Below are 27908 nucleotides of genomic sequence, written 5' to 3'. Positions count from 1 at the left end.
TCTGGATACTTCCCACTAACACCAACCTATCCGAACTCCGGAGATGGGAACTTGCTCTTCAATATATCCTCTCTTCCCGTTATCCACCAGGCCTCAATCTCCGCTAATTTCAAGTTGCCGCCACTCATACCTCACCTGTCATTCAACAACATCTTTGCCTCTGCACTTCCGCCTCGACTGACATCTCTGCCCAAACTCTTTGCGTCTGAATATGTCTGCTTGTGTTTGTATATGTGTGGATGGATATGTGTGTGTGTGCGCGAGTGTATACCCGTCCTTTTTTCCCCCCTAAGTTAAGTCTTTCCGCTCCCGGGATTGGAATGACTCCTTACCCTCTCCCTTAAAACCCACATCCTTTCGTCTTTCCCTCTCCTTCCTTCTTTCCTGACGAAGCAACCGTTGGTTGCGAAAGCTAGAATTTCGTGTGTATGTTTGTGTTTGTTTGTGTGTCTATCGACGTGCCAGCACTTTCGTTTGGTAAGTCACATCATCTTTGTTTTTAGATATATTTTTCCCACGTGGAATGTTTCCCTGTATTATATTCCTATCATACATTTCTTGACACTATGACTACATCAAGCTATTCTTGTTCAATAGAGCCATGCCTAGCCCAAGTACCTAAAGTATGAATAACTGCAGGTAAAGATATAACTGGTTTGCTTGTATGGGATAGTGTTAGGAAGAGCAACTACACCAGCATTAACTGTCAGGTACAGTCACAAACAAAACTAAAACAAATTACTTGGTACGAGGAGCAATCACAGTTGTGATGACACATTTAGCCTCATGAAAACTACAACAGCCGCATCAAACTGATTTATTAATCACAGTTAGTTTTATGACATTACAGTCATATCTTCATATAAAAACTGTTGACCCAAAAAGAAGACACAATAACTGTAATCAGAACTATCTTAAAACAATATGCTGAACTGATAAAATTCTGACTGACATGTGGGCTGTATGGACCTTTCAGTAATGTCCTTGAACCTCAATCAAGGTAGGTGACACAAATCCCCTATCTTCCAGCATGAAATTGGTGCCACAAAGTATGCAGCCATCATGAATAAAATGACCAGAGAGAAATTCGGAAACAAGAAAAGGAGAATAAGAGCCAGAATCATAACCATGGAAACAACCCCCAAATCAAAACAAGATGACTGACTTCTTAACATAATTTTACCTGCCCATTATTACCGAATCATCTAAAATGTTAAGCATATGTCTCTTAGATTCATTATACAACATTTTTAAATTTTTGGAACCATTAGAAATAGAGTGCCTCTCACCACATAAGTGTGTACTGGGTGTTGTTTTTTAGTTCTTCCTAGCTAATTGTTCTTTTAATCTAACCTTAAAACTTCTCCCCCTCTCCAAAACATATTTCACTGGGCAACAGATTCAAAAAACCCTATACACACCTGTACCACTGAAGGGGTTAGAATCCAATGTCTCTTAATGTCTCATGGAGGCACCAACATTCTTGGGTATGAAAAAAATAAGAATAACCTTCTCTGCACACAATGCTTTGCCAGTTCCTTCAGATGTTCTACCAAGATAGAGGATACTATGGTACCTCCTATGTCAAGGCTCCCAGTCCAGAGTTACAGTGATAAAGTGATCAGAGCTGGCCTCAGTGGTCCCATTACGCTACTTTATGCCTTGCAATACTAAAACTGAGGAATGACATAGTGAACATCATAAAGGAACAGTTTGGGAATTATTAAGACACAAGAGAAAACAAATGAATGGTTCAGGCAGAACACTTGATAGAGAGATGTAATTATGGATGCTATGGAAGGGTGGGCAGAACATACAGTTAGGTGAATGTACAATAGACAGACTAAGAAAATTTTAGCTGCATTCCAAGGGATAAGACTGAGACTTCAGCATAATGGACAGTGGGTTGATGAAAGAAAACATGCAGGAGCCACCAGGATGAGTACAGCTGAAAATCGTAATGTATGCAAAAGACTGGAGGACATCCAGCAGGGGTTGTCAAATGGCGGATGACAATGTGATGGTTTGGGGGTATGTCTGAATACAATGTTGTGACCATGGGTACTATATATTATGATAAATCACAACAGCAGCTGCCATACGGAGAATTTTAAGGCCAAGGTACTGACTTCATCAGGCAATTTCACATCATAGTTCAACAGTTCAATGACAAGTCACATGAAGCGAGTATATATTAGCCGTCTTCACAAAAGAATTGGTAGCCCTTTTCCCATGGCCTGCACTTTCAAAATTGATGAAGAATGCAAGCTTAGGCTTTATTGGTGTCAGTAACAAGGTGATTACAGGCAAAGCATAAGGACAGATAGGACAAATCTGAAGAACTAAACTGATGATATTTTAATTTTTGAAAGATACCACCCCAGCATTCACCTTAAGTAATTTAGGGAAAGCATGGAATTCCAAATCTGAACAGCCAAGCAGGGATCTGAACCATGCTCCTCCTGAAAGCTAGTGTAGCTCATGTACATATGACAAGTTGTTCATCGAAATTGGTTTGAAACTTGTATGCTGAACCAACAACAGTTTATGCTTCATAGACTCATATTTGAACTGTATGGTATAAAATTCTCAACAAAAACTTCCACGTGGTCTTTAATTCCATGCCAAAACATTCAGAAGTCCTCAATCAAGCAAACACAGACTTCACAGTATAATTAATTTTGGAAATTGGTGAATGTGCACAGTTCTGTATTTATCATTTGTGTATTGTAATGTAACTAAAGAGTGGTATAAAGGTAATTAAATTGCTTGTATTCTTCTTGGTATTGCAATGGAGTGGAAGGCAATTGTTACTGGACCTAATGTATCTGAAAGAGACGCCAGGAGGCTTCGAAAGGAAGTACAAAAATCTGCTGGCCTACTAGAACGACAGATAACATCCACTTCACATTGGAAACGCTTTTAACATAGTGTGCCTAGTATACCTTTAACAAACTGTATCCTGGGCACAACACCCATCACTCTAAGCTGAGAAAGTTCATGTCGAAGCTGTCCTGCCACTGACTGCAGTGTTTTTTCAATGTCTTCATCACCTCCATCTCCCTTTGCACACCAGTATACATTTACCAGATTAAAGTCAGATGCCACTTTCACCTGCAAGCAAGTAACTGACAATGTTCACCCAACCAAAATCTCTGGTTTACTTAACTGTAGCAGTAGGTATAATATTGTAGTTTAGATGTTACAGACATTAAACTGTGCAGAGTTATTAGTAAGTATCTCAGAGATTTCACAATAAGACTATGTGACAAATACAAGAAATACACAAATAAGGACACACAAATGTAGCACAAGTTTTAGACATACATTACAAGTGTTCAGAGTTATGCAAGGCTTTGACTAACAACACAATCAAAATTTCAGATACAAATGACTCATCGAAATCCAGTATTATAACATACATATAGATAATAAAAATTACAATTATTCACATGACATCATATACATTAACTTTTGCCAACTCTCAAACTGTCACCTTTCAACCCAGCCTAGACCTTGGGCCATGCTACAGATCAGTCCACTACCACAAACTACATTTCAAAAAATAATTTAAACAAAAAACAAATATTATGTGTGTCAATTCTCTTTCTGTTTATGTGCCTGTGACATGACTTGCTACAACACCATTACATCATAAGTCAAAGCCAATGTCTGGTATCGAGAGGCTCAGTTGACCCCATATTTTCAGGTCTTTGTTACAGACAACAAACAAGGCAATGCTGCAGAGGAATGAGAACACACTTCGCTGGTGGAATAACTAATTATTGAACATTTCAACAGAGGCAACGTGCTAGTTTTATAAGCTGTAAAAAATATGTGTGGATGGTATAAGCTCACATACACTGCAACCATTAAGTAGCTGCTACACAAATTTGTAACTCATAACTAGGATTATTTCTAAGTAAGAAAATGTGATTGTGCTCACAAAATGTGAAGTTTTACAGCAACGTCTTATTCACTGTAGAATTGATAAAATAAGCAATGTGGCCAGTTTCTTGCATTTGTCATAATTGTGATAATACGACTAACCATAAAACAATGGAAATACTGAAACTGGCCATCTGATTCGTGCCTCATCAAAGTTGCCACTACATGAAAAATAACTGTAAAAGCATTTACGTCATTCAAAACAAGAAACAACACTCTTTACAAAATTAAAGAATACACAGCTGCACGATTTCTGCTTTGCTGTGGCATTGTAATCCTAGTTGATGTTTTTAATGACATTAGCTGCATTTGTGTACTGAAATGAACCAATGGTAACAGGTAAAAATTTATACCAGACAAGGCATCAGGAACTGCAAGAAAGGGGTTTGTGGGCAAGTGAAAATACATCGGAACTGCTCAGATGGCTGAGGCAGTTAAGGTAACTGCTCACATTAAATGAGAAATCCAGGTTCCAGTTCCAGTCCAGCAAAAATTTCACCTGTTGCCATTTTAATGCCAAAATGTGGCGATGTAACCAAAACCTTCAACACTATATTTGTATGGCTGCTGGATCAAATAAAGGTGTTCATTCCGTTGGACATGACCAAAAGAACAGAAACGACAAATACTATATAATTCTCCTCAAGCGAGCTGAACTTGGAATGAGGTATAAGTCATCATGAAATGATTATACTGAAAGGTTAGATTCCTATTCACCACACATAGGAAGTGCTAGTGGCAAACAGGCGCACTGACCAAAAAAAAACTGTACATGTTACATAAAAAAAAACCATTACCCCATGGACCTTGCCGTTGGTGGGGAGGCTTGCGTGCCTCAACGATACAGATAGCCGTAACGTAGGTGCAACCACAACGGAGGTGTATCTGTTGAGAAGCCAGGCAAATGTGTGGTTCCTGAAGAGGGGCAGCAGGCTTTTCAGTAGTTGCAGTGGCAACAGTCTGGATGATTGACTGATATGGCCTTGTAACACTAACCAAAACGGCCTTGCTGTTGTGCTACTGCAAACGGCTGAAAGCAAGGGGAAACAACAGCCATCATTTTTCCCGAGGGCATGCAGCTTTACTTTAATATTAAATGATGATGGCATCCTCTTGGGTAAAATATTCCGGAGGTAAAATAGCCCCCATCCGGATCTCCAGGCGGGGACTACTCATAGGACATCGTTATCAGGAGAAAGAAAACTGGCGTTCTACGGATCGGAGTGTGGAATTTCAGATCCCTTAATTGGGCAGGTAGGTTAGAAACTTTAAAAAGGGAAATGGTTAGGTTAAAGTTAGATATAGTGGGAATTAGTGAAGTTCGGTGGCAGGAGGAACAAGACTTTTGGTCAGGTAATACAGGGTTATAAATACAATATCAAATAGGGGTAATGCAGGAGTAGCTTTAATAATGAATAGGAAAATAGGAGTGCGGGTAAGCAACTACAAACAGCATAGTGAACACATTATTGTGGCCAAGATAGACACCAAGCCCACGCCTACTACAGTTGTACAAGTTTATATGCCAACTACCTCTGCAGATGATGAAGAAATTGATGAAATGTATAATAAGATAAAAGAAATTATTCAGGTAGTGAAGGGAGACGAAAATTTAATAGTCATGGGTGACTGGAATTCGACAGTAGGAAAAGGAAGAGAAGGAAACATAGTGGGTGAATATGGATTGGGGGAGAGAAATGAAAGAGGAAGCCGTCTGATAGAGTTTTGCACAGAGCATAACTTATAGCTAACACTTGGTTCAAGAATCATGAAAGAAGGTTGTATACATGGAAGAATCCTGGAGATACTAGAAGGTATCAGATAGATTTTATAATGGTAAGACAGAGATTTAGAAACCAGGTTTTAAATTGTAAGACATTTCCAGGGGCAGATGTGGACTCTGACCACAATCTATTGGTTATGAACTGTAGATTAAAATTGAAGACTGCAAAAAGGTGGGAATTTAAGGAGATGGGACCTGGATAAACTAAAAGAACGAGAGGTTGTACAGAGTTTCAGCGAGAGCATAATGGAACAATTGACAGGAATGGGGGAAAGAAATGCAGTAGAAGAAGAATGGGTAGCTTTGAGGGATGAAATAGTGAAGGCAGCAGAGGATCAGGTAGGTAAAAAGACGAGGGCTAATAGAAATCCTTGGGTAACAGAAGAAATATTGAATTTAACTGCTGAAAGGAGAAAATACAAAAATGCAGTAAATGAAGCAGGCAAAAAGGAATACAAACGTCTCAAAAATGAGATCAACAGGAAGTGCAAAATGGCTAAGCAGGGATGGCTAGAGGACAAATGTAAGGATGTAGAGGCTTATCTCATGAGGTGTAGGATAGATACTGCCTACAGGAAAATTAAAGAGACCTTTGGAGAAAAGAGAACCACTTGCATGAATATCAAGAGCTCAGATGGAAACCCAGTTCTAAGCAAAGAAGGGAAAGCAGAAAGATGGAAGGAGTATATAGAGGGTCTATACAAGGGCGATGTACTTGAGGACAATATTATGGAAATGGAAGAGGATGTAGATGAAGATGAAATGGGAGATACGATACTGCATGAAGAGTTCGACAGAGCACTGTAAGACCTAAGTTGAAACAAGGCCCCGGGAGTAGACAACATTCCATTTGAACTACTGATATCCTTGGGAGAGCCAGTCCTGACAAAACTCTACCATCTGGCGAGCAAGATGTATGAGACAGGCAAAATTCCCTCAGACTTAAAGAAGAATATAATAATTCCAATCCCAAACAAAGCAGGTGTTGACAGATGTGAAAATTACCGAACTATCAGTTTCATAAGTCACAGCTGCAAAATACTAACGCGAATTCTTTACAGACGATTGGAAAAACTGGTAGATGCCAACCTCGGGATAGATCAGTTTGGATTCCGTAGCAATATTGGAACACGTGAGGCAATACTGACCCTACGTCTTATCTTAGAAGAAAGATTAAGGAGAGGCAAACCTACGTTTTTAGCATTTGTAGACTTAGAGAAAGCTTTTGACAATGTTGACTGGAATACTCTCTTTCAAATTCTGAAGGTGGCAGGGGTAAAATACAGGGAGCGAAAGACTATTTACAATTTGTACAGAAAGCAGAAGGCAGTTATAAGAGTCGAGGGACATGAAAGGGAAGCAGTGGTTGTGAAGGGAGTGAGACAGGGTTGTAGCCTCTCCCCAATGCTCTTCAATCTGTATATTGAGCAAGGAGTAAAGGAAACAAGAGAAAAGTTCGGAGTAGGTATTAAAATAAAAACTTTGAGGTTCACCGATGACACTGTAATTCTGTCAGAGACAGCAAAGGACTTGGAATAGCAGTTGAACGGAATGGACAGTGTCTTGAAAGGAGGGTATAAGATGAACATCAACAGAAGCAAAATGAGGATAATGGAATGTAGTCGAATTAAGTCGGGTGATGCTGAGGGAATTAGATTAGAAAATGAGACACTTAAAGTAGTAAAGGAGTTTTGCTATTTGGTGAGCAAAATAACTGATGATGGTCGAAGTAGACAGGATATAAAATGTAGACTGGCAATGGCAAGGAAAGGGTTTCTGAAGAAGAGAAATTTGTTAACATCCAGTATTGATTTTTAAGTGTCAGTAAGTCGTTCCTGAAAGTATTTGTATGGAATGTAGCCATGTATGGAAGTGAAACATGGACGTTAAATAGTTTAGACAAGAAGAGAATAGAAGCTTTTGAAATGTGGTGCTACAGAAGAACGCTGAAGATTAGATGGGTAGATCACATAACTAATGAGGAGGTATCGAATAGGATTGGGGAGAAGAGAAGTTTATGGTACAAGTTGACTGGAAGAAGGGTTCGGTTGGTAGGACATGTTCTGACGCATCAAGGGATCACCAATTTAGTATTGGAGGGCAGCATGGAGGGTAAAAATCATAGAGGGAGACCAAGAGATGAATACACCTAGCAGATTCAGAGGGATGTAGGTTGCAGTAGGTACTGGGAGATGAAGAAGCTCGCACAGGATAGAGTAGCATGGAGAGCTGCATCAAACCAGTCTCAGGACTGAAGACCACAACAACAAAATTACATAAAATAAGGGAAATGCAACCACCCACTACAGCAGACTGATGTGTGGAGTGCAGAAATACATAAGAGAAAACAAGACCACCTTCATGGGTAAATCATACAACCACATCAGCCATTTTGTTGCTGTCCCTTAGCATTAGCGGCAGTGTGTCAGCAAGTTTAAAGGTTTGTTGTAAGGTGGTCAAACTGGGGCAGCTAAGTAGGATGTGGGCCACCATCAGATGGACACCACACTGACAAGGGATGGATCCTCACTTTGTAGGATGCGGCCATGGGTCAGCAAAATGAGGCCAATGTGAAGCTGACACAGAATTGTGGATTCCCCGTGAGAAGCATTAAGGAAGACTGCCACATGGCTGTGGCCTCTTCATTGCTCATAGTTTGGAGAAACCAGGGTGCACCATCCATGTCTCAAGCCTCCAACAACTGATAGTGTTGAGTTGATCGAAGGTCCAGTTCCAGTACCCCAGCTCCTAATTTAGCATCATTGTAGACAACTTGGCCAACCAGTCAGCATCCTAATGTGACCTGGGGTCGAGACAAAGATGACCAGCTGTCCAGCTTCATGATGGTCAAAATGGAGATCCTGGATAGCAAAAACCAAGAGGTGTTGAGGGTAGCACTGGTCGATAGCCTGAGGGCTACGCAGGGAGTAACTGCTGATTAAGAACATCTCAGCAGTGCATGAACAAACATGATTGCGGGATCGAGATATGGACACCAATTCTGCAGTGAATACACTGCATCCACTAGGCAGAAAGCATAATTCACTACATCTTACATACCAGTAGGCAAAACCAGTTTACTCGTTGACTGTGCAGCCATCAGGGTATACCATGTCCCGATCCAGAGATGCATAAGGGTGTCAAGGAACAGACGGTGAAAAACCATGGGTCAATAGAGTCTTTCAGTAGAAAGGACAGGTCAACACAGATTCGAGGATGGGTCATGCACCATAGTGGTGTAGGGTCATGCACCATAGTGGTGTATACAACCGTTATCTGGAAAGAGGCAACAGTGGGGAAAGTTGGATTTCAAAGCAGAGACACTGTATGCAAAATGTGATAATGACTCTGGACGTGGGCCACTGTTGTGCGAAGTGGATCTCCCTCCCAGGGAAAAGAACTCAGCCTTTTGAATGCTCAGGGGAGCAACGAATGTGTACCACGTAGTTGAGGAGCATTTGTTGGTCCCTGATCTGTTGTGGAGGGACACCATCATCCGTGAGTAGGCTGTTCACAGGACTAGTTCAACATGCGGCTGTCACTAGTTGGACGCAACAACGGCAAATAGGGTTCAGCATCTGCAATGCTGAAAGTGATACCAAGCCATATGCCAGACTCCCATAATCAAGTAGGGACGGGATCTGTGCTTTGTACAGCCACAGAAGTTTAGAGAAATCTGTGCCCCAGCTGGTGTTACTGAAGCTGCAAAGAGTATTAAGGTGTGACCAGCACATTCACTTAAGCTGGCGACGATGGGGGAGCCACGTCAACCGAGCATCAAAGACTAGTCCCAGAAAGCAATGATACTCCACCACATTGAGCAACTGGGAAGTGAGGTAGAGTTATGGGTGTGGATTGGCAGTTGGACAGCAACAGAAATCTTGGTGACTGAAAACCGGAAGCTATGGGCGAGAGTCCAGGACTGCACACTTCATGTAGCACACTGCTGTGGCTATTCAGCAACAGCCACAGTGGAGGTGCAATAGTAAATGGAAAAACTGTCAGCATATAGGAAGGGTGACACTGTACACTTCATAGCAGCAGCTAGACCACTGATGGCCACTAGAAAATGGGGCACACTCAAAATAGAGATACCTTTGAGATTTCATTCTGTTGTGTATGGCGGGTACTGTAGGAAGTACCAACCTGGAAAGTATGGTGTCACACGAAATTCTGGACAAAAATTGGTAACAGGCACTGGAGATCCCACTCATCTAGGCTAAAAAGGATGTGCTGCCATCATGTGGTGTCATAAGCCTTTTGAAAATTAGAGACCATCTGGATGGACACTCAGGCAAGTGATACTGAAGCAGGGACCGAACAATCAGAAAATGATCACTGTCACACATCATCATGGGCTCTCAAATGGATGGAGGGAACAAGACAAGGGCTGCAAATGAATGGCTGAATACGATCCATACAGCACACCAAAGTGTGTGAAAGTACCAGCATTCAAGAGACAAAGATCAAGCTCTGGAAGAAAGTTTCAAGAGGTTTATCATGGCCAATAGTCACAGTTCCAACCTACAATGGGCTATGGGTGTTAAAAAAGTCACCCACAATGAGACATCCTCACACGAAAAGCCACGGGCTTTGAAGTTGTACCGAGTGGCACATGCTCACTGTAGACAGAGTCAAGAACATACAAGCAAATTCCACCAATGCTCTGTCACGGTCAGTTTGATTTTTAGAATAACCTTGATAGCCATGGAGGGTAACGGTTTGCAATGCTGGGAACTGAGTTTCCTTGAAGGCAATGCTGAAAAGGGAAATGTGTGAGAGATGTCATAGCTCAGCTGGGTGGTAGATAAAACCACTATGGTTCCACTGGAGGATCACATTTCTGCTATCCTGCGGGGGCATGGAGGGACCAAGGAGGCAGATCATACCCCAGGGTCACTTGCTGCTACCAGTCGCAAGGATACGGCATCAATACGCATCATTTGTGTGCGGCAGGGGGGGGAGAAGAGGTGAGGGGGCAGTACCAGAGAGGTCAACAGAAACACCACATCGAGTACAGATTTGGAACATGCTGGGTCTGTCTGATAGCATGGAGACAACCGGACCCTCCTCCACCTTGGAGATCATCTTTTTGTCGCTCTTCTCTTTAGATGATTTCCATGCCTATGAGGGATTGTCTTCTGCAGTTTCAAGGATAGAGGAGAAACATGAACTCTTACAGACCAGCAACCTGTGGCTCCTTCAGCCACTGGCTGGTATATCCTGAAGGATCCTTTCCTGCTGTGGAACACCTGAGAAAGATATTACTTCTCCAGCTAGGGATTGGGGATCGGTAGTCCTGGGTGTATGGGGAGTAAGTACTCCCAAAGTGGGTGTGGGTGAAACAGTTCAATACTCCCAAAGAGAGTGTGTGTGTGTGTGTGTGTGTGTGTGTGTGTGTGTGTGTGTGTGTGTGTGTGTGTGTGTGTCGGGGGGGGGGCAGGGGGGGGGGGACAGTAGTAGGAGCACTCCCAACCACCTGGGGACTAGACGGACTCAGACATCCCTGATGGCCTGATGTAAAAGACATGAAGGGCAAGGGTACTTCCGCTACAGAGGAGGATCTCATTGTAGCCACAGTAAATTTCATCATCGTATATACAGGATGCTAACAATCATATTTCTTCTTGGCCTCCATGAGATGGTTCAAAATCTTGTATTCTTGGATTTTCTTTTTTCTTTGGAAGACAGGGCAGTCCAGTCAACAAGGGAAATGGTGCTTCCCACAGCTGACACAGACGGGGCGAGGGCCACAAGGAGCGTTCATATGCAACTGACATCCACAAACCCTGCTGACGAGGCTGGCATTCAACTTGGAAATATGTGCCAGAAAACTATGCATCTGAAGCACTGCAGGGGAAGGGGAACATACAGTTCAACATCACTTCGATACACCATTATGTGACTCTTTTCAGATAAGTCACCTTCAAAGGCCAAGACAATCAACCCTGCTGTCCTCTAGTCCCTGCTGGACATCACAGACAAAATGTACACCCCACCACTCCAAATTAGCATGCAACTCATCATCAGTCTGTAAAAGAAGGTCATGGTGCACCATAGTAAGACTGTTAAGTAGAGGGGGCACGGGAGGAGGGGGTAACAGTTACAGGTAAGTCAGCCAGCTTGTCACACAGACAACAGCACCCATGACTCAGCAGCGTATGCTGTTTTATCAGAACTGAACCATTTTTCATTTTCGAAATCACTGTCCTCAAGGTGTTCAATGAAGACTAATGGCTTTGTTGCCACAAAGAAATCCTTGTTGGTCCTAGAGTAAACTAAGTATTGTGGGGAGTATTTGTTCCCTTGATTCTTAGCCTTAATGCTCCCCACACAGCACAGGCAGGGAAGGAAACATTGTGGTATCATCCCTCTCCGCATTTTAGCAATTTTTTGCTTTGAAAGAGATTGCTGGGGCTATGAGGCCACCACTGGCAGAAAATTTATGCCACTTCAGTTGCAATTCAGCCACCCACTCCAAATGGGATCTCTCCCCACAGGCACCATCCAGTCATACCAACAGTAACCTGGCTGGTTTACCATTGCCCGGACTCCATGTGCCAAGACGGGCACATACTCCTCGGCATAACCAGGGGGTACCATCGTGCAGATACAGGATAACCCTCCCACAATGGGATGGTTACCATGTTAGGTTTTGGTGGTAAATCTCTAGCCAGAAACGAATGTTGCAAAAACAGAAAAGCACAAAAGGTTGAATGTACACCATATTAGGTGATCTTCCCTGCATAGTCTACACTTCTGTAAAAATTGGATGAGGAATGGTAAGTCAAACCCAACAATAGGGACTGAGTAGTGAAAGGTGAAAAGCTGTGTAAAGTGTTGGGGGAGAAGGGTGGAACTCTTGTGCCCAAAATTATAAACCAAATCAAAGCATGGTCCTTTAGAAGGATGGACTTGCAGTATGGAAAGCGAAGTAACACACAACGTCCAGGGCACTGTGCTGCCCAAGCACATACTCATAAAAGAGATGTGAGCTCTCTGTGGGGGGAGTAGTGGTGGTGGTGGTGGTGGTGGTGGTGGTGGTGGTGGTGGGAGACCTTTTGTCTTTTTCTGCAGCTGCTGAGTCATCTGTCAAAAGACCTGCCACATTTTATCCCATTACCCCCTCCTTGCCTTGTGTGTCCTCCCTACCTTCTCCCCACCTCCATCATCCCAGCCAACCACCAAGCAAGAAAAACATTGGGTTACATTAGAGATTAGAATTAGTTAGCTCAATGGACTGAACTATGGCAACTATGGCTTAATGGTAAAAATGGGAGGATATAGAAATGGTTGTATCAATAAGCATTGCCTTTTAGTATTGATGATGATTGCAAGACTTATGCAGTTTTGCAATAACATGACCCTATCACCAGCCCCCATAATTTTTCTACTATTTTGCTTGGTACATATCATCTTCGTTTCCTCTTCATCCCATCCAGAAGTCTTTCCTAACTGGCATTCTGGGCGGCTTTCTCATAACTCTTCCCATTTCCCAAATGCCACCAGTCATTTTCCTTTATCCTTCTCCCTTTCCCTTCAACCCTTCTGCCAGAAGAATGAGCCACTGGCTCTGAAAGGTCATGTTTCCACATCTTTTGTGTGTCTTCACCTGCTTCTGCTCGGTGAGTAGATTTTTTATCTGCCCATATTATATTTTCAAACATAGACTATTTTTGTTGATATCTTTCTTTATTCTGGTCACACTATACCACAATATATCGAACAGCCAAAAAAGTACCACATTTGGCATGTCAGAGGTCACCCATTTCTGCTACCCAAATCTGACAAGTTTTCATGCACCACCACTTGGGAAAAAAGGTAAATAAGGGCATGTGTTTTCAAGTTTAATTCAAGATAAGATAACAGCCAGATTATAATGGATATGCTCCTGCACTTAACCAACATAAATGACCTACTCAATAACTAAAACCATATACACCCATGTGACTGCTGGAAAGACTTACAAGCAGTCAACATTAAACACTGTCCAGTATCAAACAAACAAAACTAACTTGCTGGTACCATAAATAAACATTAAGGGTTGCATACTCTATTAAACAAAATATATATGAAATTTCTCACTGTGTTAACAAAGACCAGGGTGCCAACTTATTTTGCATACATCCAGTTGCATTACTGAATTATCAGCTAACATGAAGTGGGCATTTATCAAGTGAGGAGTAGTAATAAAGTATATAGCAGATAGCTGTACATATTACAGACGCCTCTTCAAAGTTCATTAAATTCTTACACTCTCTTCCCACTGTACTTACTTCCTAATGATATGCCAACTAGTAACACATATTACTGCCTTTTGATATGTGCTTCACGAAACCGGAATACCGAATGACAAACATAGTGTTCACATGGACTGTGCCTCCTTAGTGAGAGTTCGGAGTGGGGTTCTGCATTCTGGAGCAAAGACTGAAGACACGTTAACTCCACAACACTAATGTTCATTATAAACAGTCCTCTATTCTTACAGCAAATAGATAAATGATTATCTATGATAAATATCGATGCAGTCTGCCAAATATTAGGCTAGCAATGAGAGATAAGCAGTCACTAGTTAATGCAAATGACCAATTAGAATCTTTTTAAAGTGGTAGATTTTGTGCTACAGCACGCCTACTTTTACTGTGTTGAATTCAGCTTGCAGAAGCAGAAATTGCTGGCAGCAGTTATCTATTATTTACACAATCTACACATGTGATCAATTGGACTGGATGGATGGATGAATGGAAATTGTTATTCTATGCCAGTGATCAACTCTCCATTTAATAGAACATTCTTATTTTCTCCTGTACAGTAATCCATCTACATCTAGTTACAGAATGTGGTACAGACATGGACTATTTTGGCAACAAACCTTACAAAATCAACAACTCTGACAAACAATTTTCATATAAATTATTCCACATCTGCTAAAGGGTGTTTAATTATTTTTTATATACTACCAATTACCATCTATTACCATTAAAACACTAGAAAAATAGCACAGCCTCCTAAAGTCTGTTAATTCTGGCAGGTTAAACAGTTGGAAAGCATTAAGTTATCATTCATTTTATATTCACAACAATAAAATAAACCCAGAACTGACTACTAGTAAACCTGGATGTGGTACAAATATTTACCTTTGAGATTTCAATTCCTTTCCCAAGAATTTCTGCGGCTACTTCTCCTGTTGCCATCAAGCCTGTTATATTTTTCATAAATAATTTATTTAAAACAGCCACACGTTTTGCACTTTTCCCTCCAGTTGCACTTGCCATCTGTGTAGCAGAAGGGACAGAGTTGTCTTCAAAGGAGCTCCAGTATTTCCTGCAAAATAAATTTTTATACTGAATTACGACATACATCAATTAAATATTTTTAAGTAATGATTCACCAGCTCCAGTTTACTGTTATGTGCATTAAGTATTTTCAGCAGCAGGGTACTGTAATTTACTGATAAATTATAACAATGATGGTTATTAGTGCTCTGCTGTCATAACATCAGTAGCATCTCTCTCCACCAGCCCAGGATTCCAACCCTCATAACAATCAAATTTAAAATCTTATAACAGGAAAGTAATAAACATGTTCTACTAATATTAATTTATTACATAGCTCGCAACTGTTCAGGCACTGTATATAAATGGAATTGCATTTTCTGTATTGCAGTAATTGCACACTTCTGTTCAAACAAACTTTGGGCTTGCAGCCAGTCATTGTTTAATTCATCCCATGGCATTTAAGCTGGGCACCTGCCAGTCAAAATATCGTGGGATGACTTAGACAATGACCGGTTGCGAGCCCAAAATTTGTTTGAACATTCAATCTGCTAGGAAAATTATGAAATGTACATTTCTGTTTTGCCTAGCATATTTTAACCATTATGTTTTGAAGATCCCTCGAACAGAAGGGTAGCAGATGTGGTCCACAACACTACAGTCCAATATACTTGACATCCACTTTCTTGCAACAAGTTTTGATGTCAAAAGTAACGACATATCTCGAACAGAATGTCTGCCTACATATCAATGTCCTCCTACGTACCAGCCAGTATGGATTCTGAAAACATCAATCACACGAAACTCGTTATTTTATCACATGACATCCTAAAGCAATGAATAAAGATGGTCGGGTAGATGCAGTATCTCTTGAATTTGGTAAAACATTTGACTGAGAACCATGTCTTTGTTTATTATTAAAAGCATGATCACATCGGGTACCAAGCAAAATTTTTGACTGGACTGAGGATTTCTTGATGGTAAGGACACAGCATGTTATCTCAGACGCAAAGTAACAGTAAAGGGTGTGGGATCGCTATCTGCCTCCATCATCATTACCAGATCTTGCCACTATTGTGCCAAAAGAATGGTATAAGATTCCCTTGAAAACCATATAGGACCTGTACTTACCTATTCTGAGATGACTGGAAGCTGTTTTGAGTGCAAACAGGTTTCCCGGGCCCTATTAGGCATGATAATATGTTGTGTAGGGCCGATAGAACTAACCATATGGGGACAGTACTACAATTATAGTGATTAACTGTCAAAGCATTCACAACAAAGTGCCAGAGTTTGAATCAGTCCTAAAAGGCTGTGGAGCTCACATTATAGTACCTACATAAAACTGGTTAAAGCTTGAAATCGAAAGCAGTGAGACATTTGGGGAAAATCTAAGTACATATTGACAGGATAGGCTAATGGTAAATGGAGGTGGTGTATTTGTCATAGCTGATAAGAAACTTGGCTCCACCAGGATAGAAACTGAAACTGCATGTGAGATTATCTGGATAAGACTCAGTATCAAGGGTGAGCATAAATTTATAGTCAGATCCTTCTATCAGCGACCACACTCACTTCCAGATGTAACCAAAAACTTTAGAGAAAACACAGTATGTAAGTTGCCCAATTGTACTGTCTTTGTTGGAGGAGGCTTTAGTAATCCCACAATCAACAGAGAAAATTATAGTTTAGTAAGTGATGCACATGACAACATTACTAAATGTGTTTTCTAACGACTACCTAGAACAGACTGTTTGGAAGCCCACCCATGATGAAAATGTGCTGGATTTAACAGAAGCAAATACACCAGACATCTTTAAGGATTCTGCAAAGAAACTTGTATCAGTGAGCAGGAGGGAGTTGAAGCAACAGTGATTGCCAAAATAGCAAGGGCAACTAAAACGTGTAGAAGGATCTATAGGTTCAGAAAAGTAGATGAAGAGGCAGCAGCGATGAGCTATCTCAATAAGGCACTCGAAACATTTTTAGGCTACAGAGGACATGTAGAAGAACTATGGCTCAGGTTGAGAGGAATAGCTGATCACGCACTTTGTACATCAGCATATAGAAAAACAGTTCATGATGGGAGAAACCATTCTTAGTATACAGTCACCATAAACCAACAATGAAACAAACAATGACTATTGCATAATAGGTTTAAAACAAAGCATAGGGCTACAGACAGGGAGATGCTGAATGAATCATATTGGGATGCAAACAGGGCAATGCAGTCTTGAAAGACTACCATAGCAGAATATTATGAAAGGATCTCTCACAAGACCCAAAGAAATTCCGTTCATATGTAAAAGCTGTTAGTGGTGCCCAAGTTAGTGTCTTGACACTCATGGATGAGACAGCAATTGAAACTGATGGTAGCAAAGCGAAATCAGAAATGCTGAAGTCCATTTTCAAATGTTCCTTTAGAAATGAGAATCAAGGAGTATTGCCCCAATTAATTACCAGACCACTGCAAGGATGAGTGATACAAATATTAGTACCAGTAGTGTTGAGAAAGTCGAAATCACTACAACTGAACAAAGCTCCAGGGCCTAACAGAACCTACCAGAGTCTATACCAAATGTGAGAGTGAACTAGCCCCTCTGTTAACCATAATCTACCATAGTCTCTTGAGCAAAAACCCATCCCCAGTTGTTGGGAGAAAGCACAGATCACACCCGCCTACAAGAAAAGAAGCAGATGTGATCCAAAAATATCCTTAACATCCATTTGCTGTAGAAAGTTAGAACATATTCTGAGTTCAAATGCAGTGATGTATCTCTAACAGAACGACCTCCTCCACGCCAAGCAGCATGAATTCTGGAAACATCAGTCACAAGAAACACAGCTCGTACTTTTCTCACAACATCCTGAAAACCATGGATCATAGCAGCTGAGTAGAAGCAGTATTTTTCGATTTCCGAGAGATGTAAAAGTGTGCATGTCACAAAATAACAAAGTACTATCCCACGAATACAATATCAACAGGTCACAGTTGGAATCAGCTAACATAAATACAAATACTAGGTTGTTGCACTTTGCAGGGATATGAAATGGAATGCTCACATAGGCTCAGTTGTAGTTAAAGCAGGTGATAGACTTTTGTTTATTGGTAAGTTACTAGGGAAACACAATGAGTACACAAAGGAGACTGCTTACAAATCACTTGTGTGGCTCATCCTAGAATATTGTTCAAGTGCGCGGGACATATAGACCTAACAGAGGATAAATGTATACAGGGGAGGTCAGGATATATGGTCAAAGATTAGTTCGACTCATGGGAGGGCAATGCTGAAGAAACTGAACTGGCAGGGACTTGCAGATAGATGCAAACTATCCAGTAATTGCCTATTTAAAAAGTTTCATGAACCAGCCTTAAATGACGAATCGACAAATACATTACACCCCCTACATATTGTTCCCACAAGGGATTTTGAGGACAACATTAGGTTACTTACAGTAGGCACAGAAGCATTTAAATGCTCATTCTTACAGTGTTCCATACACAAATGGCATGTTTGTCGTTTGGTGAAGTGGCGTGTGTTTATAGTTTGTCGCCACCCAAAAACCCCCAATTTCCTACGCTTGTCCTGTTAGTTTGATTAGGTTTTTTGTGGAAGGTGTGTGTGTTGGTTTTTCGATGTATTTTTGTGTTTGTTCTCATGTTTTACGTAATGATGTCATAGGCGCGATACTGGAGTCATAGTGGATGGTTGTTTCCACCATCTTTGTGACGTCTTGGGTCAAAGCAGATGGGTGTAATTGGATGCTTCCGTATTTCCGTGTGTGTGTGTGTGTGTGTGTGTGCGTGTGTGTGTGTGTCATTAGTTTCATTTTATTTTTGGAGCAAGACATCATAATGTCATTTTTATTTTTGTTCACATTTGTTGATATGTGTATGTAGTGACATCACAATCACTGTATTGTATACATTGGAACTAGCCGTATTAATGATGATGTGGGTCAAAGCACCCCCCCATGAACCATGGACCTTGCCGTTGGTGGGGAGGCTTGCGTGCCTCAGCGATACAGATGGCCGTACCGTAGGTGCAACCACAACGGAGGGGTATCTGTTGAGAGGCCAGACAAACATGTGGTTCCTGAAGAGGGGCAGCAGCCTTTTCAGTAGTTGCAGGGGCAACAGTCTGGATGATTGACTGATCTGGCCTTGTAACATTAACCAAAACGGCCTTGCTGTGCTGGTACTGCGAACGGCTGAAAGCAAGGGGAAACTACAGCCGTAATTTTTCCCGAGGACATGCAGCTTTACTGTATGATTAAATGATGATGGCGTCCTCTTGGGTAAAATATTCCGGAGGTAAAATAGCCCCCCATTAGGACCTCCGGGCGGGGACTACTCAAGAGGACGTCGTTATCAGGAGAAAGAAAACTGGCATTCTACGGATCAGAGCATGGAATGTCAGATCCCTTAATCGGGCAGGTAGGTTAGAAAATTTAAAAAGGGAAATGGATAGGTTAAAGTTAGATATAGTGGGAATTAGTGAAGTTCGGAGGCAGGAGGAACAAGACATCTGGTCAGGTGACTACAGGGTTATAAACACAAAATCAAATAGGGGTAATGCAGGAATAGGTTTAATAATGAATAGGAAAATAGGAATGCCGGTAAGCTACTACAAACAGCATAGTGAAAGCATTATTGTGGCCAAGGTAGACACGAAGCCCACGCCTACCACAGTAGTACAAGTTTATATGCCTACTAGCTCTGCAGATGATGATGAAATTGATGAAATGTATGACGAGATAAAAGAAATTATTCAGGTAGTGAAGGGAGATGAAAATTTAATAGTCGTGGGTGACTGGAATTCGACACTAGGAAAAGGAAGAGAAGGAAACGTAGTAGGTGAATATGGATTGGGGGGAAGAAATGAAAGAGGAAGCCGCTCAGTAGAATTTTGCACAGAGCATAACCTAATCATAGCTAACACTTGGTTCAAGAATCATGAAAGAAGGTTGTATAAATGGAAGAACACTGGAGATACTAGGAGGTTTCAGATAGATTATACAGGGTGATTCAAAAAGAATACCACAACTTTAGGAATTTAAAACTCTGCAACGACAAAAGGCAGAGCTAAGCACTATCTGTCGGCGAATTAAGGGAGCTATAAAGTTTCATTTAGTTGTACATTTGTTCGCTTGAGGCGCTGTTGACTAGGCGTCAGCGTCAGTTGATGCTAAAATGGCGACCGCTACTGTAACTGGACTACAGTATCTGGAGATGTTAGAGAATTGGCTGTTCCCTCAGCTCGAACAAGAAGCACAACAATTCATATTTCAGCAGGATGGAGCGCCACCACATTGGCACTTATCTGTCCGTAACTACCTGAACGTCAACTACCCGAAGCGATGGATCGGCCGCCAGGCAGCCCGTGACAGAGCACTTCATCACTGGCCTCCAAGAAGTCCTGATCTTACCTCCTGCGATTTTTTCTTATGTTAAGGTTATGGTGTTTCGGCCACCTCTCCCAGCCACCATTGATGATTTGAAATGAGAAATAACAGCAGCTATCCAAACTGTTACACCTGATATGCTACAGAGAGTGTGGAACGAGTTGGAGTATCGTGTTGATATTGCTCGAGTGTCTGGAGGGGGCCATATTGAACATCTCTGAACTTGTTTTTGAGTGAAAAAAACCTTTTTAAATACTCTTTGTAATGATGTATAACAGAAGGTTATATTATGTTTCTTTCATTAAATACACATTTTTAAAGTTGTGGTATTCTTTTCGAATCACCCTGTATAATGGTAAGACAGAGATTTAGGAACCAGGTTTTAAATTGTAAGACATTTCCAGCAGCAGATGTGGACTCGGACCACAATCTATTGGATATGAACTGTAGATTAAAACTGAAGAACTGCAAAAAGGTGGGAATTTAAGGAGATGGGACCTGGATAAACTGACTAAACCAGAGGTTGTACAGAGTTTCAGGGAGAGCATAAGGGAACAATTGACAAGACTGGCGGAAAGAAATACAGTAGAAGAAGAATGGATAGCTTTGAGGGATGAAGTAGTGAAGGCAGCAGAGGATCAAGCAGGTAAAAAGACGAGAGCTAGTAGAAATCCTTGGGTAACAGAAGAAATATTGAATTTAATTGATGAAAGGAGAAAATACAAAAATGCAGTAAGTGAAGCAGGCAAAAAGGAATACAAACGTCTCAAAAATGAGATTGACAGGAAGTGCAAAATGGCTAAGCAGGGATGGCTAGAGGAGAAATGTAATAATGTAGAGGCTTATCTCGCTAGGGGTAAGATAGATACTGCCTACAGGAAAATTAAAGAGACCTTTGGAGAAAAGAGAACCACTTGCATGAATATCTAAGAGCTCAGGTGGAAACCCAGTTCTAAGCAAAGAAGGGAAAGCAGAAAGGTGGAAGGAGTATATAGAGGGTCTATACAGGGGCGATGTTCTTGAGGCAATATTATGGAAATGGAAGAGGATGTAGATGAAGGTGAAATGGGAGACATGATACTGCGTGAAGAGTTTGACAGAGCACTGAAAGACTTGAGTCGAAACAAGGCCCCGAGAGTAGACAACATTCCATTAGAACTACTGACAGCCTTGGGAGAGCCAGTCATGACAAAACTCTACCATCTGGTGAGCAAGATGTATGAGACAGGCCAAATATCCTCAGACTTCAAGAAGAATATAATAATTCCAATCCCAAACAAAGCACGTGTTGACAGATGTGAAAATTACGGAACTATCAGTTTAATAAGTCACAGCTACAAAATACTAACGCGAATTCTTTACAGATGAATGGAAAAGCTGGTAGAAGCCGACCTCGGTGAAGATCAGTTTGGATTCCGTAGAAATGTTGGAACACGTGAGGCAATACTGACCCTACGACTTATCTTAGAAGAAAGATTAAGGAAAGGCAAACCTATGTTTCTAGTATTTGTAGACTTAGAGAAAGCTTTTGACAATGTTGACTGGAATACTCTCTTTCAAATTCTGAAGGTGGCAGGGGTAAAATACAGGGAGCGAAAGGCTATTTACAATTTGTACAGAAAGCAGATGACAGTTATAAGAGTCGAGGGACATGAAAGGGAAGCAGTGGTTGTGAAGGGAGTGAGACAGGGTTGTAGCCTCTCTCCGATGTTATTCAATCTCTATATTGAGCAAGCAGTGAAGGAAACAAAAGAAAAATTTGGAGTAGGTATTAAAATCCATGGAGAAGAAATAAAAACTTTGAGGTTCGGCGATGACATTGTAATTCTGTCAGAGACAGCAAAGGACTTGGAAGAGGAATTGAACGGAATGGATAGTGTCTTGAAAGAAGGATATAAGATGGACATCATCAAAAGCAAAACAAGGATAACGGAATGTAGTCGAATTAAGTCGGGTGATGGTGAGGGAATTAGATTAGGAAATGAGAGACTTAAAGTAGTAAAGGAGTCTTGCTATTTGGGGAGCAAAATAACTGATGATGGTCGAAATAGAGAGGATATAAAATGTAGACTGGCAATGACAAGGAAAGCGTTTCTGAAGAAGAGAAATTTGTTAACATCCAGTATTGATTTAAGTGTCAGGAAGTCGTTTCTGAAAGTATTTGTATGGAGTGTGGCCATGTATGGAAGTGAAACATGGACGATAAATAGTTTGGACAAAAAGAGAATAGAAGCATTCGAAATGTGGTGCTACAGAAGAATGCTGAAGATTAGATGGGTAGATGACATAACTAATGAGTAGGTATTGAATAGAATTGGGGAGAAGAGGAGTTTGTGACACAACTTGACTAGAAGATGGGATCGGTTGGTAGGGCATGTTCTGAGGCATCAAGGGATCACCAGTTCAGTACTGGAGGGTAGCGTGGACGGTAAAAATCATAGAGGGAGACCAAGAGATGAAAACACTAAGCAGATTCAGAAGGATGTAGGCTGCAGTAGGTACTGGGAGATGAAGAAGCTTGCACAGGATAGAGTAGCATGGAGAGCTGCATCAAACCAGTCTCAGGACTGAAGACCACAACAACAACATATAAATGACCTAGTAGATAGTGTCGGAAGTTCCATGTGGCTTTTCGCGGATGATGCTGTAGTATACAGAGAAGTTGCAGTTGCAGCATTAGAAAATTGCAGCAAAATGCAGGAAGATCTGAAGTGGATGCACTTGGTGCAGGGAGTGGTAACTGACCCTTAACATAGACAAATCTAATGTATTTCTAATACATAGAAAGAAGGATCCCTTATTGTATGATTATATGTTAGCGGAACAAACACTGGTAGTAGTTACTTCTGTAAAATATCTGGGAGTATGCGTGTGGAATGATTTGAAGTGGAATGATCATATAAAATTAATTGTTGGTAAGGTGGGTGCCAGGTTGGGACTCACTGGGAGAGTCCTTAGAAAATGTAGTCCATTAACAAAGGAGGTGGCTTACAAAACACTCGTTTGACCTATACTTGAGTATTGCTCATCAGTGTGGGATCCGTACCAGGTCGGGTTGACAGAGGAGATAGAGAAGATCAAAAGAAGAGTGGCGCGTTTCTTCACAGGGTTATTTGGTAAGCATGATAGCGTTACGGAGAGGTTTAGCAAACTCAAGTGGCAGACTCTTCAAGAGAGGTGCTCTGCATCGCGGTGTAGCCTGCTGTCCAAGTTTTGAGAGGGTGCGTTTCTGGATGAGGTATTGAATGTATTGCTTCCCCCTACTTATACCTCCCGAGGAGATCACGAATGTAAGATTAGAGATATTTGAGCGCACACATAAAGTGCCCTCCCCCACACACCATTGGGTGGCTTGCGGAGTATAAATGTAGATTTAGAAACAACAAAGGACCCAAAGTTTACCTTGTGGCCCACCATGTCTCATTGCATCTAATTCTGAGAGCTTATTGTTATGTGACACATGGAATTGTAAAGACATTTGCTTTAGGTTTTTCACTTAAGATAAAAACCATGAAATTGTTGTGTCTGGTATCTCATAATATTTTCGGTTTTTCATTAGGATAGCATGGTTCGCAGAATCAAATGCCTTCCCCAAGTCATAATATACTTCCAATGGTGACAATTTCTGGTTTACTGATTCTACTTTATCACCTGTCAAGGTACACATTGCCTGGTCAGTTGATAGGCCTTTACTAACTATGTATGAAGTTTATTGCACAGTACATTATTATCTCAAACATTTTTCAAAATGCAGGTAGTAATGAAATTGTTCAGTAATTCTTTACTAACATTTTACCTTACTTTTTGTGAACTGATTTAACAACATGCTTAAGTCTCTCTGGGGAGGTACTGCTGTGAAAAGATTCAGCACAAATGTCAATTAATATAGGCCCATTGCTATGTAGAGCAGAACATTTCAATTTTTTTTTTTTATCACCAATTTCATCTTAGTCACTTGAACATGCTTTGTAGATAGTTGTTAACACTGAAACCTCAAATGTTGGTTGTAGTTGAATTTTGTGAAACTTGTTTTGGAAAGCATTTCTTAGGAACTGTGGGCTAAATTATCTGCTACTGACATAGAAAAGTTGTTAACAGTTTTTGTAATTTTTGGGGCTATCTTTGGTCAGTTCATTACCTACCTTTACAGAAACTGCTACATTTTCCTGATTTGTTTTTATTGTCACATATCTTACTCTGTTCCGAACAGTTTTTATATTCTTGCTGAAGAAGCTTCTTTATGCTTTATTCTTGAAAGTACTTACATTTTGGTGATCTTCTGACTTTGCTTAGAATTTTGAATTACTGTTTGTAATGTAATTTAACCATGTTATAATCTGTGCCCCCTTGATGCCAAATAGTGTCTCTTCTTAGTTTCTTGTTATGTTTTGATACTATTTGTAATCCAGTAGTTATGCACATTTAATCTGCTTAAGAAAACTCTCTGCAAAACAGCCTATGACTACGTTACATTTTATTTATCATTTACACCAGATGTGTTGTGCACTTGTCAGTATTTCAGAAATTCTTCTTAAATTCCTTAATTCCACTTTTAATTTATTATTCTTTCCAATTATTTTAATATGAATCATGTAGATAATCTGATTTTACACATTAACAGTGGTCTGAAAGACCATTAACTGTGTTTATTACATTATGGCTCTAGTCTCAATGCATTTATAAATGGGTTCTCAACAGCAGTGCTAATGGTTTCCGCAGCCCTCATTACAAATTGTGTGAGGGTCAGCTAAAGCTACCAAACCTGCACTTCTTTAATGTTGGGCTTCTTCATCTTTCTGAGCAGCCAAAGTACAGAATGATCCTGATATTCCGTTGTTCTATAATCACATTCGAGTGTGTGGTACACATATATGACATTTAATATTTCGCCATTGGTTTACTTCTGACAATTATGTTCACATGTTACTAAATTACAAAATGTAACTACTTGGCGAGCGCCAAATACTACTCGAATATGGCTACAGAGCAATGGGATATCTGGATCATTCTGTACTTCGATTGTTCTATTCTTAACTTTTATGAGTATCAACATTAAACAAAAACAGGTTCAGTACGGTGGGTTTCGTTAGCAACGCTGCATCGCGCCGAATGAACGATGACAAACAGCGAACATCATAGGCCGATAGTGATTTTACATGCATCTACTGTACGTAACGTACCGCCTTCTGTATCACAATGCTTGTGTTGCAAAAACAAACGTAAGGTCTCATATTTTCAACAGTGTGGAAACGTTTATCTTACCGGTGATACATCGTGGAACACGGTTTTCAGTGTTCATTTGTGTAAGCCAGTATTGACATTACAATAAGTTGTACTAATGCAGTATTACCTCTGCAATATTAAGATTTATAATGAAGCAGTATACTCAGATGACAAAAGGAAACTCACTTCTTCTTAGGACCTGATTTCATGACCTTTGCCAAGAATCGTCCTTCCCGTGCCGCGTATTTGTTCATTGCCCCACAGGACAGACATAGGCTCCTTGCTGTTGACTGGCAAGTAAAAGTTCTCAGTTTGTTAGAACACACTTGGCGAACCACCTGCATCTTGAAAATGCTTAGGGATGGGGGCCCCCGTCTTCGCACTAAAAGATCACGTAAAAACCGGGGTAATGCTTGCCAAAAGTTATTCTCTCATGCATCCTACATGGAGTCAAATGTGTGTACATTATTTCCACCGATACAACACAATACTATTAACTTCAGCTAATAATGTACATGTTCCTAGATCCCTAACTCTATTCCCTACAAGTAGTAAATAAACAAACATGCAATTCACAATATCGAAGTTCTCAAAGAACTTCATGCTGAAGATAAAAGTAACCACAGACGAGAATGTTTTTATGTGATCGGAGGCTTTCCCGGCGTGTGTGTTGTTTCCAGGGCTCTCGAGTGCCCAGCCGGATGCGATCGTTGAACTCTTATCATATTTCGGCGAATATTCTCCAAAATATCGAGGGACTTCAACGATCGCATCCGGCTGAACACCCGAGAGCCCTGGAAACAACGAGAATGTTTCTGACGTATTTCAGCGCTCAACAAATGTATGATCGAAAGTCTGATGCCGATACATTGCCAGTGAGCGTCATCGATTATGGTGATATCGCAGCCAAAACCAATCAATAGAATTAAACAGACTAAACCTAGAAGTCTGATAAACCATTATATTCCCCAAAAATTCAGTACATACATAAAATATCTTATGAGAACTCAAACTTACATTCTCGCTGACAAATATTGTTCAGCATTCCATAATAACTACATTAAACAAGTGTAGGATGAACAAAGAACCAAGTCAACAACTGTAAATAACGAAAGTAACTATGCCGACGGCGGCAAAGATGTTTTTTATAGTCCACGATAATTTCGTTCTCTTTCTGCAACGAAGCGTATTGTGGTTTCGCCTTATCATCCACCCCCTGCCTCTTTCCTAAAAACAAAAATGGGTGCCTTCAGTATGTGAGGGAACTGACACTTAATCTTCCTAGCACAGGCAAAGATTGCGCCTGGTCCGTGGTAAAACCTTCAGTGTCTTCTACTGGTGCCAAAGCTCCAGCCTCTTCATTGGAGTCAGATGTTGTGGTGTGAGAAGAGGACATACACTCGTCGTTATATGCAGGCTTGAATCGCTCTCTTCATACTGTCTTCTGTTTATGGTCTTTTTCAGTCTTGGAAGTGTGGCTTCAGCTTGCAATTACTCTGTATGGTCCTGAATGTGGCGAAACAAAGCATAGATGCATGACATCATACCTGAGCCACATGTGGAGCAAACACCCACTGGTGTCTGAAAGGAGCGGCATGTTGAATGGACTTCGTTGTGAGCCTGAGTTTTTGTGCAAACTGTGTGTATAGCTCTGGTACAACATTGTGCAGATACTGACGAGATCAATTCTCCCAGAACCCATAACTGCTCACTCTTGACCAATTGTGCTGGTGAGCACTGGAGGTCCTCCTCCTTCATTGCTGTTGTCAACCTGGGCAAAACAGTGGCAATGATTCTGATCAGGATTATGAACTGCACATTAGGGCTGTTTTGAGTACATGGTGGAATCACTCTACAATGCCACTGCTCATTGGATGGTAGTTTGTAGTGTGGAGATGGCTGGAGCTGCACATAAGGAGAAATTCACTGAAAAGCTGGCTTTCAAATTGTTTCACACAATCTGTAGTTATGTCTTACAGTATGGCAAACCTGGAAAACCAAGTGTGCAGCAAAGCTCCCAAACCAGTTCAGCGGATGTATCTTGTATCGCGACGATCTCTGACCACATGGCAAAATGATCAATCTTCCTTAGCAAATAACAGTGTTTGGCAGAGGATGGTAGTGGTCCTAAGACGTCCAAATATGTGTACGAAAATGTGGTATATGGCACCTGGAAGTACACAACAGGTGTGGAGAGATGCCTACCAATCCTATTACCGCAGCATGTCAGACACCTACATGCTAGTGCATGACAAATTTCCTGGCTACAAAAC

At 41.0% G+C, this 27908-nt stretch overlaps 1 protein-coding gene across 2 annotated transcripts in view; it reads right to left on the bottom strand.

Moving 5' to 3' along the window:
* The window catches only part of LOC126262694 (putative ribosome-binding factor A, mitochondrial), a 68840-nt gene extending 42637 nt beyond the window's left edge, over positions 1-26203 (bottom strand). For both annotated transcript variants that reach the window (XR_007546754.1, XM_049959472.1), the window contains exons 1-3: positions 25822-26203; positions 14869-15055; positions 2946-3114 (exon numbers count right to left, since the gene is read on the bottom strand). Coding sequence is in view for 1 of the 2 variants with exons in the window: in XM_049959472.1 (XP_049815429.1) it covers positions 2946-3114; positions 14869-15055; positions 25822-25979 (514 nt within the window). In the remaining variant the exon portion in view is untranslated. The remainder of the gene's footprint in view (positions 1-2945; positions 3115-14868; positions 15056-25821) is intronic.
* Between the last annotated feature and the right edge of the window lie 1705 nt (positions 26204-27908).

The sequence above is a fragment of the Schistocerca nitens genome, chromosome 6, assembly GCF_023898315.1.
Source record: "Schistocerca nitens isolate TAMUIC-IGC-003100 chromosome 6, iqSchNite1.1, whole genome shotgun sequence".
NCBI classification, from domain to species: Eukaryota; Metazoa; Arthropoda; class Insecta; order Orthoptera; family Acrididae; genus Schistocerca; species Schistocerca nitens.
The sequence above is the reverse complement of the archived record's forward strand: the minus strand, read 5'-3'. Positions and strand labels throughout refer to the sequence as shown.